General features: G+C 53.1%; 1 protein-coding gene across 1 annotated transcript in view; it reads left to right on the forward strand.

Annotated features, from left to right (window-relative positions):
* Positions 1-13433, forward strand: part of LOC135891452 (zinc finger protein 774-like) — a 51966-nt gene that overhangs the window by 13332 nt on the left and 25201 nt on the right. Inside the window, exons 2-3 of the mRNA XM_065419006.1 lie at positions 5781-5894; positions 6564-7148. Coding sequence (XP_065275078.1) covers positions 5781-5894; positions 6564-7148 — 699 coding nt within the window. The remainder of the gene's footprint in view (positions 1-5780; positions 5895-6563; positions 7149-13433) is intronic.

Consider the following 13433-nt stretch of genomic DNA (forward strand, 5'->3'; position numbering starts at 1 on the left):
TGTCATGAGCAGAATCGTGAACTCTACACAACTTTTGTGGACCTCACGAAAGCATTTGACTCTGTCAGTCGCCAGGGCCTGTGGAGGATCATGTCGAAATTTGGCTGTCCAGACAGATTTATACGAATGGTATGTCAATTTCATCACGGTATGATGGCTCGTGTCCTGGATGACGGTGAAACATCTGAGGCCTTCCCAGTCACCAATGGCGTCAAGCAAGGGTGTGTTTTAGCACCCACTTTGTTCAGCATGATATTCTCTGCAACTCTGACTGATGCCTTTCAACACTGCACTGAAGGAGTAGGCCTGAAGTATAGAACTGATGGGAAATTATTCAATCTGAGGCGACTGCATGCCATCACCAAGGTGAAGGAAACTGTACTTCGAGACTTTCTCTTTGCCGATGATTGTGCTCTGAATGCTAGTACTGAGCCAGAAATGCAAGCCAGTATGGACAAGTTTTCAACTGCATGCAATAACTTCGGTCTCACTATTAACATCAAGAAGACTGAGGTCATGCACCAGCCAGCTCCCCACGCTCCGTACTCAGAACCGTCCATCACTGTAAATGGACAGAGACTTCAGACAGTGGACCACTTCACGTACCTGGGCAGTACTCTTTCCCGAGCAGTGTCAATCGATGATGAAGTAAACTGCAGAATTGCTAAAGCCAGCTCTGCATTTGGCCGATTGCGCTTCAATGTTTGGGAATGTCGAGGGATCAGCCTATCAACGAAGCTGAAGGTCTACCGAGCAGTGGTGCTTCCAACTCTGCTGTACGCCTGCGAGACGTGGACGGTCTATCGGAGTCATGCACGAAGGCTCAATCACTTCCACATTTCCTGTCTGCGAAAGCTTCTAAAAATCAGATGGCAGGACAAAGTGCCCGATACTGATGTCCTTACTAGAGCCAGTCTGCCGTCAGTTCACACATTGCTGATGAGAGCCCAGACCAGGTGGGCCGGACATGTTGTGAGAATGTCAGATGAACGCATTTCTAAACAGCTCTTCTACGGAGAACTCACTCAGGGAAAGCGCTCCCATGGAGGACAAAAGAATCGATTCAAGGACACGCTGAAGACCTCTTTGAAGTCCTTCGAGATCAACACCGCCACATGGGAAACCTTCGCACTGAACCATTCAGCATGGCACAGCCTCATTCACACAGGCAGTAATACCTCTGAGGCGAGGCGTATTGCTGAGGCTGAAAAAAAGCGTGAGCTGCGCAAGTCCAGAGCTGCTCGTACATCATCGACAGTGCCATTACATGTTTGCCCGACGTGTGACAGGACGTTCCACGCCTGAATCGGACTGATCAGTCATCTTCGGACGCACAAAGCCCGGTCATCAAAAGAATGAGTTGTTGAGGTCTTCATCGATAACGATGGACGAACATCATCATATTATACAACTAAACTATTGTTGTATGTAAAGTAAACAAGGTTTTCAAAATGTTTAAGAAGCTTAATTTAAAAGTAAATTAAAATGCTGATCTTACGCTGCTGGCCCACTCAGCCCGCTGCTGGCCTGGGGTTCCGTTCACCTAGTTCGGCAGCTGGCTGAGCAGGGCCTACGGGACCCCGGCTGGCAAGGGGCTGGCAGCCGGGACCCCAGACCGGGGGTGCAGGTGGGAATGTGGGGGGTGGTGGTGCAGGAGCTCCCGTTTGGTGCTCATGATGGGGATGTGGGGGGGTGCAAGAGTCAGGGCATGGGGTGTGGAGGGGCTGGGCATGTGTGGGGGGTGCAGGAGTCAGAACGGGGGCTGGAGGTGTGTGAGGGGGTGCAGGGGTCAGGGCAGAGGGCTGGGTATGTGTGGGGGGTGCAGGAGTCAGGGCAGAAGGCTGTGTGTGGGGGAGGGTTCAGGGGTCAGGGCAGCGGGCTGGGGTGTTCGGCTCGTGGGGGTGCTCACGGCAGGGGGCTGGAGGGGATATGCCCCGTCCCCACCCCTTTCCCCAGGGCCCCATCCCCACCCCCTTCTCTGCCTCCTCTCTGGAGCAGTGAGCACGCTGCGGCTCCGCTCTCCCCCTGGCAAGGGCGATCAGCTGATCGGTGGGAGGGAGGGAGAGGGGGAGGGGCAGGAAAGCACCACGCTGGGGGAAGAAGCGGGGGAGAGGGAAGCTTGGCTGCCAGCAGGACCAAGCTTCTGCCTCCTGCCCCCGCAGGAGAGATTGGTGGGCGGGGGGGCTGAGTGGGGCCAGGACCCCGGCAAGCAGCAGCGTGCCATCAAAAATCGGCTCGCATGCCGTCAGTTGCCGACCCCTGCTGTAGAGCTTGCACTCCATTCTAATCAGAGTCCACTTTCTCTTAGTTTTACATATTGTCAAATATGATTCCCATTCTTCGCTCTCCACTATTCAGTGCCTTCCCCCCACCATACACCTCTTCCCTACAAACTGACCGCAGACACCATTTCTGATTCCTTACATTCCTCCCAGTCACAAGGTGACTCCTTCCCTGGCATAAATGTGCATTTTCTTGGTGATGTCATAGGCTGGTAATGAAACTTCTGAGGACTACCGCCCCCCCGCCCCCACTACTTGCAGCAGCCACAGTCTCTCTTCTCTGCAGGCTCCTTGAATATTTGAGTCAGTCCCTCTTGTGATCACATGATCTTATTCTTTTCATAGTCTCCTTTTCCAGAGGAATTAGTCTGTTACTACTGAGTTAAAATATCTAATTCCCCAACCTCATCCTAGGTACTTCAGGAACTAGTTGGGGCAATCTCAGAATCATTAACAATTATCTTTGAGAACTCATGGAGGACAGATGAGCTCCCATAGGACTGGTTAAGGACAAATACAGTACCTGTCTTTAAAAAGGGGAGCAAAGAGGACCTGAGAGGCCTAACTTTGACAGCTGGAAAAATACTGGAACATATTATGAAACAATCAGTTTGTCAGCACCTGGAAGATAATAGCATTATGATCAGTAGTCAGCATAGATTTGTCAAGAACAAATCATGCCAAATCAATCGTAATTTCCTTCTTTGACAGTGTTATTGGCCTAGGGTAGTACAGGGAAGCAGCAGATTTGCTATATCTTAATTTTAATATGTCTTTTGACACAGTCCCACATGCCATTCCCATAGGGAAACTAGGGAAATCTGGTCTAGATGAAATTATGATGAAGTGGGTACAAAGCTGATTGAAAGACCGTACCCAATTTTAATCTACAGCAAGGGTGATTTAGGTTAGATCCGAGGGGGGGGAAATGTGACTACAAGGGTAGTTAAGCTCTTGAATAGGATTGCGGAATCCCCATAATTGGATGTTTTTAAGAACAGCTTAGACAAACGTCTATCAGGGATGGTCCAGGTTTACTTGTTCCTGCCTCATGCATGGGCTGTGTGACGGGGTCGGCGTACCCCGCACTAGCTCAGACAGGGTTAGGCCCCAGGGGTTGACAGCGGAAGTCCCGCCTCCCTGGCAAGACTGGGCATGCTCCAAGTGCTCTAGTAGTATAAAGGGAGGGAGACTGGCTTATTCTGTGCTGGAGGCCGCAGGGGAAGGACCTGCTGGGGAAGCTCCTGCGGAGGGCCAGCCACAGCCTCTGACCACGCCGGGAATCGCAGCCGTCAAGAGCCCGCCTGCACCCTGGTGACTGGCGGAGACCCTGGAGATGACTGGACCTGCTGAACACAGGGGAATTGACGTCTCATGGGAAACTCCATCACAGACTCAGGTAGGAAGTGACCCAGGGAGGGTGTCGGAGCGGTACCTCCCACCCAGGGAAACTCAGCGTGTTTCGGCAGGACCCCCCCGCTGAGTCAGTGGCAAGCATCTACGCCACTGTTAGGGCCCTGGGTCGGGGCCCGGTGGAGTCGGGTGGGCCCGGGCCCCCCTACCGGGGTAGCCACACCCCAATGCTGTAGACTCTGGCCACTAGGCCACGCTACCCTGCACAAAAGGGTTGCTTTTTGGACTCCGGCCGTTAGGCCACGCTGCAATGCAACAAAGGGAGCACTATAGACTCCGGCCGCTAGGCCACGCTGCCCTGCACCCAAGGGTGTCGCTATAGACTGTGACTGATAGTCCATGCTGCCCTGACCCCACGAGCGTGGACCGTCACACGTGGTGGAGAATGTGGGCATCGCCCGGGACCTGCTGAAAGGTCCAGTGCAAGGAATCTAGACGGCGGAAGCCCCACCGCCATCTAAGATGGATACAGAGAAGCTTCTAAAGCGGTTGCTGGAGAATCAGCAAGAGCAGGCGGCCCAACAGCGACAGCAGCAGGCTCACGTGATGCAACAGATGGCCAGCCAGCACCAGTTGCAGATGACCCAGCACCAGGAACAACAGCAGCAACTCCTTCGAGCGCTGGCTGCCCAGCAACAATTGCAACAGGAACTCCTAGTCCAACAAGTGGCAACTCTACTGCGCCCACTGGGAGCTCCAGCCCCCACGCCTACAGGAGCGGGATCTGGGGAGGCTCCGGTGGGGCTGCCAGTTCGCCTCACTAAGATGGGACCAGGTGACGACCTCGAGGCATTCCTGGTCACGTTCGAACGGGTCGCCACTGCTGCTCGGTGGCCCCCAGAACACTGGGCCACCATGCTAGCCCCTTATTTGACAGGACAGGCACAGACGGCCTACCGTAACCTTGAGCCCCGAGAGGCCTTGGAGTACCCCCGGGTGAAAGCAGCCATTTTAGACCAGACTGGCATTACTGAGACGTACTGCCAGCGCCTATGTAAAGAACAGTATCCTCCTGGGGCTAGGCCTCGGGCCGTGGCCCAGCGGGTACGGGACCACTGTTGGAGATGGTTGGAGCCAGAAGGCTTGACTGCGCCTCAGGTGGCGGAGATGGTGGTGCTCGAACAGTTCACCCAGATCCTCCCGGCAGGAGGGAAAGCATGGGTGCAACGTCACCGGCCGGCGTCCTTGTCAGCAGCCGTGCAACAAAGGCAGCACTATAGACTCCGGCCGCTAGGCCAAGCTGCCCTGCACCAAAGGGTGGCGCTATAGACTCTGGCCGCTAGGCCACGCTGTCCTGCACCGAAGGGTGGTGCTATAGACTCTGGCCGCTGGGCCACGCTACCCTTCGCCAAAGGGTTGCTTTATGGACTCCGGCGGTTAGGCCACGCTGCCCTGCAACAAAGGGAGCACTGTAGACTCTGGCCGCTAGGCCACATTGCCCTGCACCCAAGGGTGGCGCAATAGACTCTGGCCGCTAGGCCACGCTGCCCTACACCACACGGTGTCGCTATAGACTGTGACTGATAGTCCACGCTGCCCTGACCCCACGAGCGTGGACCGTCACAGGCTGGATTAAACGACCTCTCCAAGTCCCTTCCAGCCCCACATTTCTGTGGTTCTATCATTCTAAAACTTTTCATGCTCCTTTCCATTACACCTGACTTGCTATATTCCCTATCTTCTCAAAATGTATTTTCCTGGTATCTAGCACCCCAACATACTCCTCACTCCTTCCTATTCCTTACTATGCTGAGCCCCGTAAGTCCCAGTTCCCCTATGACTGTCTTATTACGACTGGGTCTCTCTGTCCGTAAGAAGCAGTTCCAAGGTGACTTTCACTTGGCTTTCTGTGATATGGAGTTACTTTCCCTGGGTTTTAGGAGCCCCTTTGATGAGAAGTGTCTTGCTGTGTGTGCACCAGCAGAGCAGTGGAGAGTTATAAGCAGAGTGTCTGCACCTTTGATCACCAGGAGAGCTAGCTCCAGAATATAAAATGAGCTGGGATTAAAAAAACAACTCCATGTTCTTTGTGACAAATGTCCCATGAATTCACCTCATGTTACTTGTTTTCTGTCATCTGAGCAGGGTTCCCAGCTTCCAACTCTGAAGTGATGTCCCAGCTGGAACTAGGGGAAGAGCTGTGGGTCTCAGATCTCCAGGGCTCAGAGGAAAGAGAGATCCTGAGAGGAACCTGCCCAGGTGAGGAATCATTAGTCCAACTCAAAAACTGTCTGTGCCTGAAGGAAACATATGGGATTCCCTACCAAGACCTTGAGAGCTCTTTGAGTTCAGGATTGTCTAGGGTGACCAGACAGCAAATGTGAAAAATTGGGACGGGAGGGGGGGTAATAGGAGCCTATATAAGAAAGACCCAAAAATCAGGACTATCCCTATAAAATTGGGACATCTGGTCACCCTAGGATTGTCCCCCAGCAGGTGTCATATCCTCAGAGCTCATGGCTTCCTACCCATCCTGGCTGACACGTAGCAATAGCTGAATTCCTAACCTTCCTTCATCCTGAGTATTGGGATGGGATGTGGAGGCTGAGTTGATCATAGACTATCAGGGTTGGAAGGGACCTCAGGAGGTCATCTAGTCCAACCCCCTGCTCAAAGCAGGACCAATCCCCAACTAAATACCCAAATGGCCCCTCAAGGATTGAACTCACAACACTGGGTTTAGCAGGCCAATGCTCAAACCACTGAGCTATCCCTCCCCTATCTCCTCTTCCTCTCTCCCCTTTTGGGAAGAGTTTCGGGGAATTGATTTCCTGATCTCCCCCCTCCCCCATCTCTCTAGCACTTACATTGTTTTCCTCTTCCCCTTTTCCATCCCAGCTTCTGAGGTTTCTCTGTCTGTCTCAGGAGATGATGGGATGGTGAATGAGAACAAGGAGCAGAATCCACAGCAGGAAGATGCTGAGCACATGGAACTCCAAGGGAGCTTACCACAAGGAACTCAAGAGAACATGTCCAGGAGTCATGAAGAGAGGCAGCAGGGAAACAAATCAGGGGAGAAAGTGGGTAAATCCATCAGTTGTGAAGAAAATCTCAACGACCTCAAGGAAACCACAGCTCAGCAGAGAATCCTCAAGGGAGAGAGACAAAACATGTGCCCTGAGTGTGGGAAAACCTTCCCTTGGCGCTCACACCTTATTAGACATCAGAGAATCCACACAGGCGAGCGACCCTATGCGTGCTGTGAGTGCGGGAAAACCTTCTCTTGGCACTCACAGCTTATTGTACATCAGAGAATCCACACAGGAGAGAGACCCTATGAGTGCTGTGAGTGCGGGAAAACCTTCACTCGGTGCTCACACCTTAATGTACATCAGAGAATCCACACAGGAAAGAGACCCTATGAATGCTGCAAGTGCAGGAAAACCTATATTCAGAGATCAGACCTTATCAGACATCAGAGAACCCACTCAGGAGAGAGACCCTATGAATGCTGTGAGTGCAGGAAAACCTTCCCTCGGCGCTCACACCTTATCAGACATCAGAAAGCCCACAAAGGTGCGAGCCCCTATGAATGCTGTGAGTATAGAAAAAGCTTTTCTGAGCCCTTATTAAGCATCAGAGAATCCAAAAAGGAGAGAGACGATCCTATGAATGTTGTGAGTGTGGAAAAAAGCTTCATTTATTGCTCAGACATTAGGAGACATCAGAAGATCCACCCAAGATAGACACCCTAGATGCTCTGATTTTGGGAAAAGCTTCTGTCAGAGGTCACACCTTATTTATCATCAGGGAATCCACAAGGGAGATAAACAGCATAAAATCCTTGTGTAGGGCTGTATGAGGGTTTACACCCCTGGGGCCAGGGCAGCACGGCCTAATGGTCAGACTCTGTAACGCAGCCCTTAGTGCAGGGCAGTAAGGCCTTATGGCCAGAGTCTATGAAGCAGCCCTCGGGATGGGGCGGCTCCGGTAGGGGGACCCAGGCCCACCCGACTCCACCGGGCCCCGGCCTAGGGCCCTAACAGCACCTTGCCACTGACTCAGTGGTGGGGTCCTACCGAAACACGCTGAGTTTTCCCGGGGGGGAGGTACCACTCCACCACCCTCCCTGAGTCCCTTTCTACCAGACTGTGAGTTGGGGTCTCCCATGAGCCTTTGGAATCTCCACAGACAGTCTGGTTTCTCCAGTCGCCGGGCTTCCAGCAGGCCTGGGGGGCCTCTGGCTCCCGGCACCGTCAAGGGTTGTTGGCTGGTTTTCCGCAGGAGCTTCCCAGGCAGGTGCTTACCCTGCGGCCGCCAGGCCAGAATGAGCTGGGCTTCCCCTCTTTATACTACCAGAGCATTTGGAGCATGCCGAGTCCAGCTGAGGAAGTGGGACTTCTGCTGTCAGTACCACAGGCCTGATACTGCCTGGGTTAGTGCAGGGTAAGCAAGCCCCGTCACAGGCTGACAAAAATAGCTTTTTCCTTTGATATTTTTGTTAATTTCCACATGTGGCCTGTAAGGCTGTTAGTACGATTTCCTTCATTGTAGTCTCAGCTCCCCCAGGTGAGTGGTCCAGTTTTGCTTTTAGCAGCTTGCCCTTCTTTGGGGTGAATACCCAAAGATACTTCCTATCAACTGCTTTCTTCTCTGAATCATGGGAGTATGAGTCCTCCTTCCTTAGATTGCACATCAGCCCCATGTGGGTGAAACACAAATTATCTCAGTTACCTACACCATGGTGAATCTACTTGGGCCTTGTGTCCATTAGCATTTTTTGTCGTAGCTAGTGTGACAAAGTTCCTCCTCTATCTTGGTGGGTCCTGCGCTTACTGGCGGATTTTCTTGCCTCAGAGATTCACCATGTGGGTTGGGGAACAGCCCAGAGACCTTCCCCTCTGGAAGAACCCACAGTCCAGGTCAATTGGGAGGTTTGGGGGGAACCCGGGCCCGCCCTCTACTCCGGGTTCCAGCCCAGGGCCCTGTGGACTGCAGCTGTCTATAGTGCCTCCTGTAACAGCTGCATGACAGCTACAACTCCCTGGGCTACTTCCCCATGGCCTCCTCCAAACATCTTCCTTATTCTCACCACAGGACCTTCCTCCTGGTGTCTGATAACGCTTGTGCTCCTCAGTCCTCCAGCAGCACACTCACACTCTCACTCTCCGCTCCTTGCGCCTCTTGCTCCCAGCTCTTCACACTCACACCACAAACTGAAGTGAGCTCCTTTTAAAACCCAGGTGCCCTGATTAGCCTGCCTTAATTGATTCTAGCAGCTTCTTCTTAATTGGCTCCAGGTGTCCTAATTAGCCTGCCTGCCTTAACTGGTTCTAGCAGGTTCCTGGTTACTCTAGTGCAGCCCCTGCTCTGGTCACTCAGGCAACAGAAAACTACTCATCCAGTGACCAGTATATTTGCCCTCTACCAGACTCCTGTACCCCACTGGTCTGGGTCTGTCACATATCCCTCCCCCCGCTCAACGCCAAGGGGTTGGGCAGCTTGGGACGCCAGACAGTGCACACGTGACAAGCCATCGGCGTTGCCATGACGGCTCCCTGCTCTGTGTTGCACACGGAACTGGAAAGGTTGGAGGGATAAGAACCATCTGGTCACCCTTGTGTTCTTCTCCTTGTTCCGCTGCATCCATTGAAGAGGGGCATGGTCGGTCACGAGGACAAATCTGCGCCCGAGCAGGTAGTAGCGCAATGTTTCCATGGCCCATTTTACAGCGAGGCATTCTCTCTCCACCACTGCATATTTTTGTTCCCTTGGAAGGAGTTTCCGACTGAGGTATAGAATTGGGTGTTCCTCCTCCCCGACCATCTGTGATAGAACGGCCCCCAACCCAACTTCTGATGCATCTGTCTGCAGGATAAACTCCTTGGTGAAATCAGGGGCTATCAGTACGGGGTTACTGCAGAGGGCAGTCCATAGGTCTGTGAACGCTTCCTCTGCTCCATCAGACCATCTCACCAGATCAGGTCCACGGGCTTTCACTAGGTCTGTCAGGGGGCTTGCCCTTGTGGCAAAGTGGGGGATAAATCATCAGTAATACCCCACCACACCTAGGAACGCCCGGACTTGTTTCTTGCGACTTGGTCGGGGCCAATTTTGGATGGCCTCTAACTTGTTCACTTGGGGTTTTACCAGACCTTTTCCCACAATGTAGCCAAGATATTTGGCCTCTGTAAACCCTACAGCGCACTTGGCAGGGTTTGCTGTAAGGCCAGCTCGCCTGAAGGTATCGAGGACTGCCTCCACCTTCTCCAGGTGGGTTTCCCAGTCTGGGGTACGAATGACCACATCGTCCAAGTAGGCAGCAGCATAACTGTTATGCGGGCGTAATAGCTTGTCTATGAGGCGCTGGAAGGTAGGTGGGACCCCATGTAGTCCAAAAGAGAGGACAGTATATTGAAAAAGACCCTGTGGTGTAGAGAACGCAGTCTTTTCCTTTGCGTCTTCCGCAAGGGGAATCTGCCAGTACCCCTTTGTCAAGTCTAGGGTAGTCAAGTACCATGCATTACCCAGACGGTCCACTAGCTCATCTATGCGAGGTATGGGGTACGCGTCGAACTGGGATACTTCGTTTAGTCGCCGGAAGTCGCTGCAAAATCTTGTGGTGCCATCAGGTTTGGGCACCAGCACGACTAGGCCGGACCACTGACTGTGGGATTCTTCGATGATCCCCAACTCCAGCATTTTTTTTATTTCCGTTTTTATTTCCTCCCTTTTTGCCGCTGGCACCCGATAGGGCCTCATTGTTACTCTGGCCTCGGGGTTCGTGACGATGTGGTGATATGTCTCGGTTGTTCGACCCGGTTTTGTCGAGAACACATCTTGGTTCCGGAAGATCATCTCAGACACCTCATTCTTCTGGTCTGGTGTTAAATCGGGAGACACTCTCACCTGTTTGGAAGGCTTGTTTTCCTGGGTTAGGTCTTTTTGGACCGTTGTGCATGCCTCTTGTGCATGCCAGGGTTTCAGAAGGTTAACGTGATAAATCTGTTCTTGTTTTCTGTGTCCTGGCTGCCGCACCTTGTAGGTTACTTCCCCCACGGGTTCAACCACCTCATAGGGCCCCTGCCATTGGGCCAGAAGCTTGCTTTCTGCCGTGGGTACCAACACCAGAACCCGATCCCCTGGTTGGAACTGTCGCACTTTTGCCTGGTGATTGTAATGGGTTCGCTGGGCCTCCTGTGCCTTCTCCAAATATTCCCGTACAATAGGGGTAACTCGGGCTATCCGGTCTCGCATCTGCATTACATGCTCTATTATATTTCTCCCCTCATTGGGTTCCTCTTCCCAGATCTCTTTGGCGATATCTAGTATGCCACGGGGGTGACGCCCGTATAATAACTCGAAGGGGGAAAACCCAGTTGAGGCCTGTGGTACCTCCCGGATAGCGAACATAAGGTAGGGTAGTAGGGTGTTCCAATCCTTCCCGTCCCGACTTACCACCTTCCTTATCATAGCCTTGAGGGTTCGGTTAAACCTTTCTACCAACCCATCAGTCTGCGGATGGTAGACCGAAGTTCTCAGGGTATGTATATGAAGCAGCGTACAGAGGTCCTTCATTAGCTTCGACATAAATGGGGTTCCTTGGTCGGTTAATATCTCCTTTGGTAGCCCCATTCGGGCAAAGATCCCCACCAGCTTTTTGGCTATAGTTTTAGTGGCCGTGTTCCGCAGGGGGACGGCTTCTGGGTAGCGAGTAGCATAGTCCAAAACAACAAGTATATATTGGTGGCCCCAAGCCGTCTTCTCCAGGGGTCCCACTAGGTCCATGGCTATTCACTCGAAGGGGACCTCTATGATGGGAAGGGGTACTAAAGGTGCCCTCAAGTGGGGACGGGGACTGTGCAGCTGACACTCCAGGCAGGAGGCACAGTACCTCCGCACTTCTTCATGTACTCCGGGCCAGAAGAACCGTCGTAGGACTCGTGCCAGGGTCTTCTCTACCCCCAAATGCCCCCCAAAAAGATGACTATGAGCAAGCCTTAATACAGCGTTCTGATGTTTTTGAGGTACTAGGATCTGCTGTACTTTCTGCCCCTGTACTGGTGCAACCCAGTATAAGAGATCCTTCTTCATTATGAAGTAGGGTCCTGGTCCCTGGGTTTTCCCTTCCACGGGGACCCCATCTATTTCAGTCACCTCCTTCCTAATGTTGTCATACCTTGGGTCTTCTGCCTGGTCCCGTCCAAAATTTCCTCTCCCGGGGCTAATCTGCCCAAGATCTAGGGGCCCAGTCTCTGTTGCCTCTACTGGTTCAGAAGCATTAGGGTGGGGGTCAGACTCAGGTGCTTCTCCCTCCTGCGTGGCCTCCTTTTCAGCTGCGCGGGTCCGTCTACCTACAAGAGCGACCCTCTGGCTTTGGGTCAGTATTCGGGTTCCCAAGGCCTTAGCTGCCCTTCTTTCCCTTTTTGTCTTTCTACCCTGTCTGGAAGTGGAGAACAAATCTGGGGATATTTCAGAGAAGAGTTTCCAAACCCTGGGAAGTCCCTCCCTATGAGCACTGGGTATGGGAGTTTAGGGACTACACCTGCTGCTACCTCAGTAGTGTTCTCTTGGATCTCGATTTTTACTGGGATGGTGGGGTAGTAACTAACTGTCCCATGGACACATGTTATCCCCGTACGTTTAGCCTGCAGCAGCTGACTACGCTTCACGAGCTTCCCTGAGATAAGTGTGATAGCACTTCCCAAATCAACCAGTGCCGTGGTCCCTACCCCATTTAGTTTCACTGGTCTGGTATACATATGTGGGGTTAGTGAGACCCCCCACAAGGTGGATTAGGGAGCATGGATCTGCCCAGTTCCCCAGGTTGCACTGCATAGGCTCCTCAGCATTGGGACACTGTGCAGCTATGTGTCCCCACTCCCCGCAGGCATAACATCTGTATGGAGCCCTAGGCGTTCCCCGGTCTCTTGGTTTGGGCAGTCTAACATCACAATCCCCTTCTCCCTCAGTGCTCCGACTCTTTGTGGCCTCTGATGGGCCTTCAGCCTCTCTCTTTTTCCACCTGGGCCCTCCTGGTGGCCCAGTCACCCGAACTTTAGGGCTTGGTGCTGCTAGTTTAACCCGGGGTGCCTCTTCCTTAACTGGTCGGGTCAGCTCCCTCGCTGTCCTTCGCCTCTCTACCAGGGCGACAACCTCATCATAGGTGGAGGGTTCGTTCTGGCTTACCCAGGCACGAAGGTCTGGTGGTAGTCCCCTCATGTATCAGTCGATGACCAGAACCGCTAGTATCTCTTCCGGACTCCAGGACTCTGTTTGCAACCACTTTCGTGCGAGATGGATGAGGTCATACAATTGGGACCGCAGGGTTTTGTCTTCCTGGTACCTCCAACTGTGATATTGCTGGGCCCGCACTGCTGTCGTTACCCCAGATCTGGCCAGGATCTCTGCTTTCAGCTGGGGGTAGTCTGCCGCAGCCTGTTCAGGCAGATCATGGTAGGCCTTCTGGGCCTCCCCACACAGGAATGGGGCAAGGATGCCAGACCACTGATCTCAAGGCCAGGTCTCCCGTAGGGCTGTCCTCTCAAAGGCCAGAAGGTATGCCTCTACATCATCCTCCCGTGTCATTTTCTGCAACCAATGGCTGGCCCGTATGAGCCGCGTCCCATCATGGCCGCGATTCAGCTCTGTAAGGGACTTTACCTGGTTTACCAGTTCCCGCAACATAGCTCGGTCTTGAGCAGCCTGGTCCATCAGCAGGCGATTAGTCTCTTGCTGCAGCCGCACTGCCTCCTGTTGGGCGGCTGCCTGGACATGGGTAGCCTCCTGCTGAGCCGC

Source organism: Emys orbicularis, chromosome 18 (genome assembly GCF_028017835.1).
Source record: "Emys orbicularis isolate rEmyOrb1 chromosome 18, rEmyOrb1.hap1, whole genome shotgun sequence".
In the NCBI taxonomy this organism is placed as follows: Eukaryota; Metazoa; Chordata; order Testudines; family Emydidae; genus Emys; species Emys orbicularis.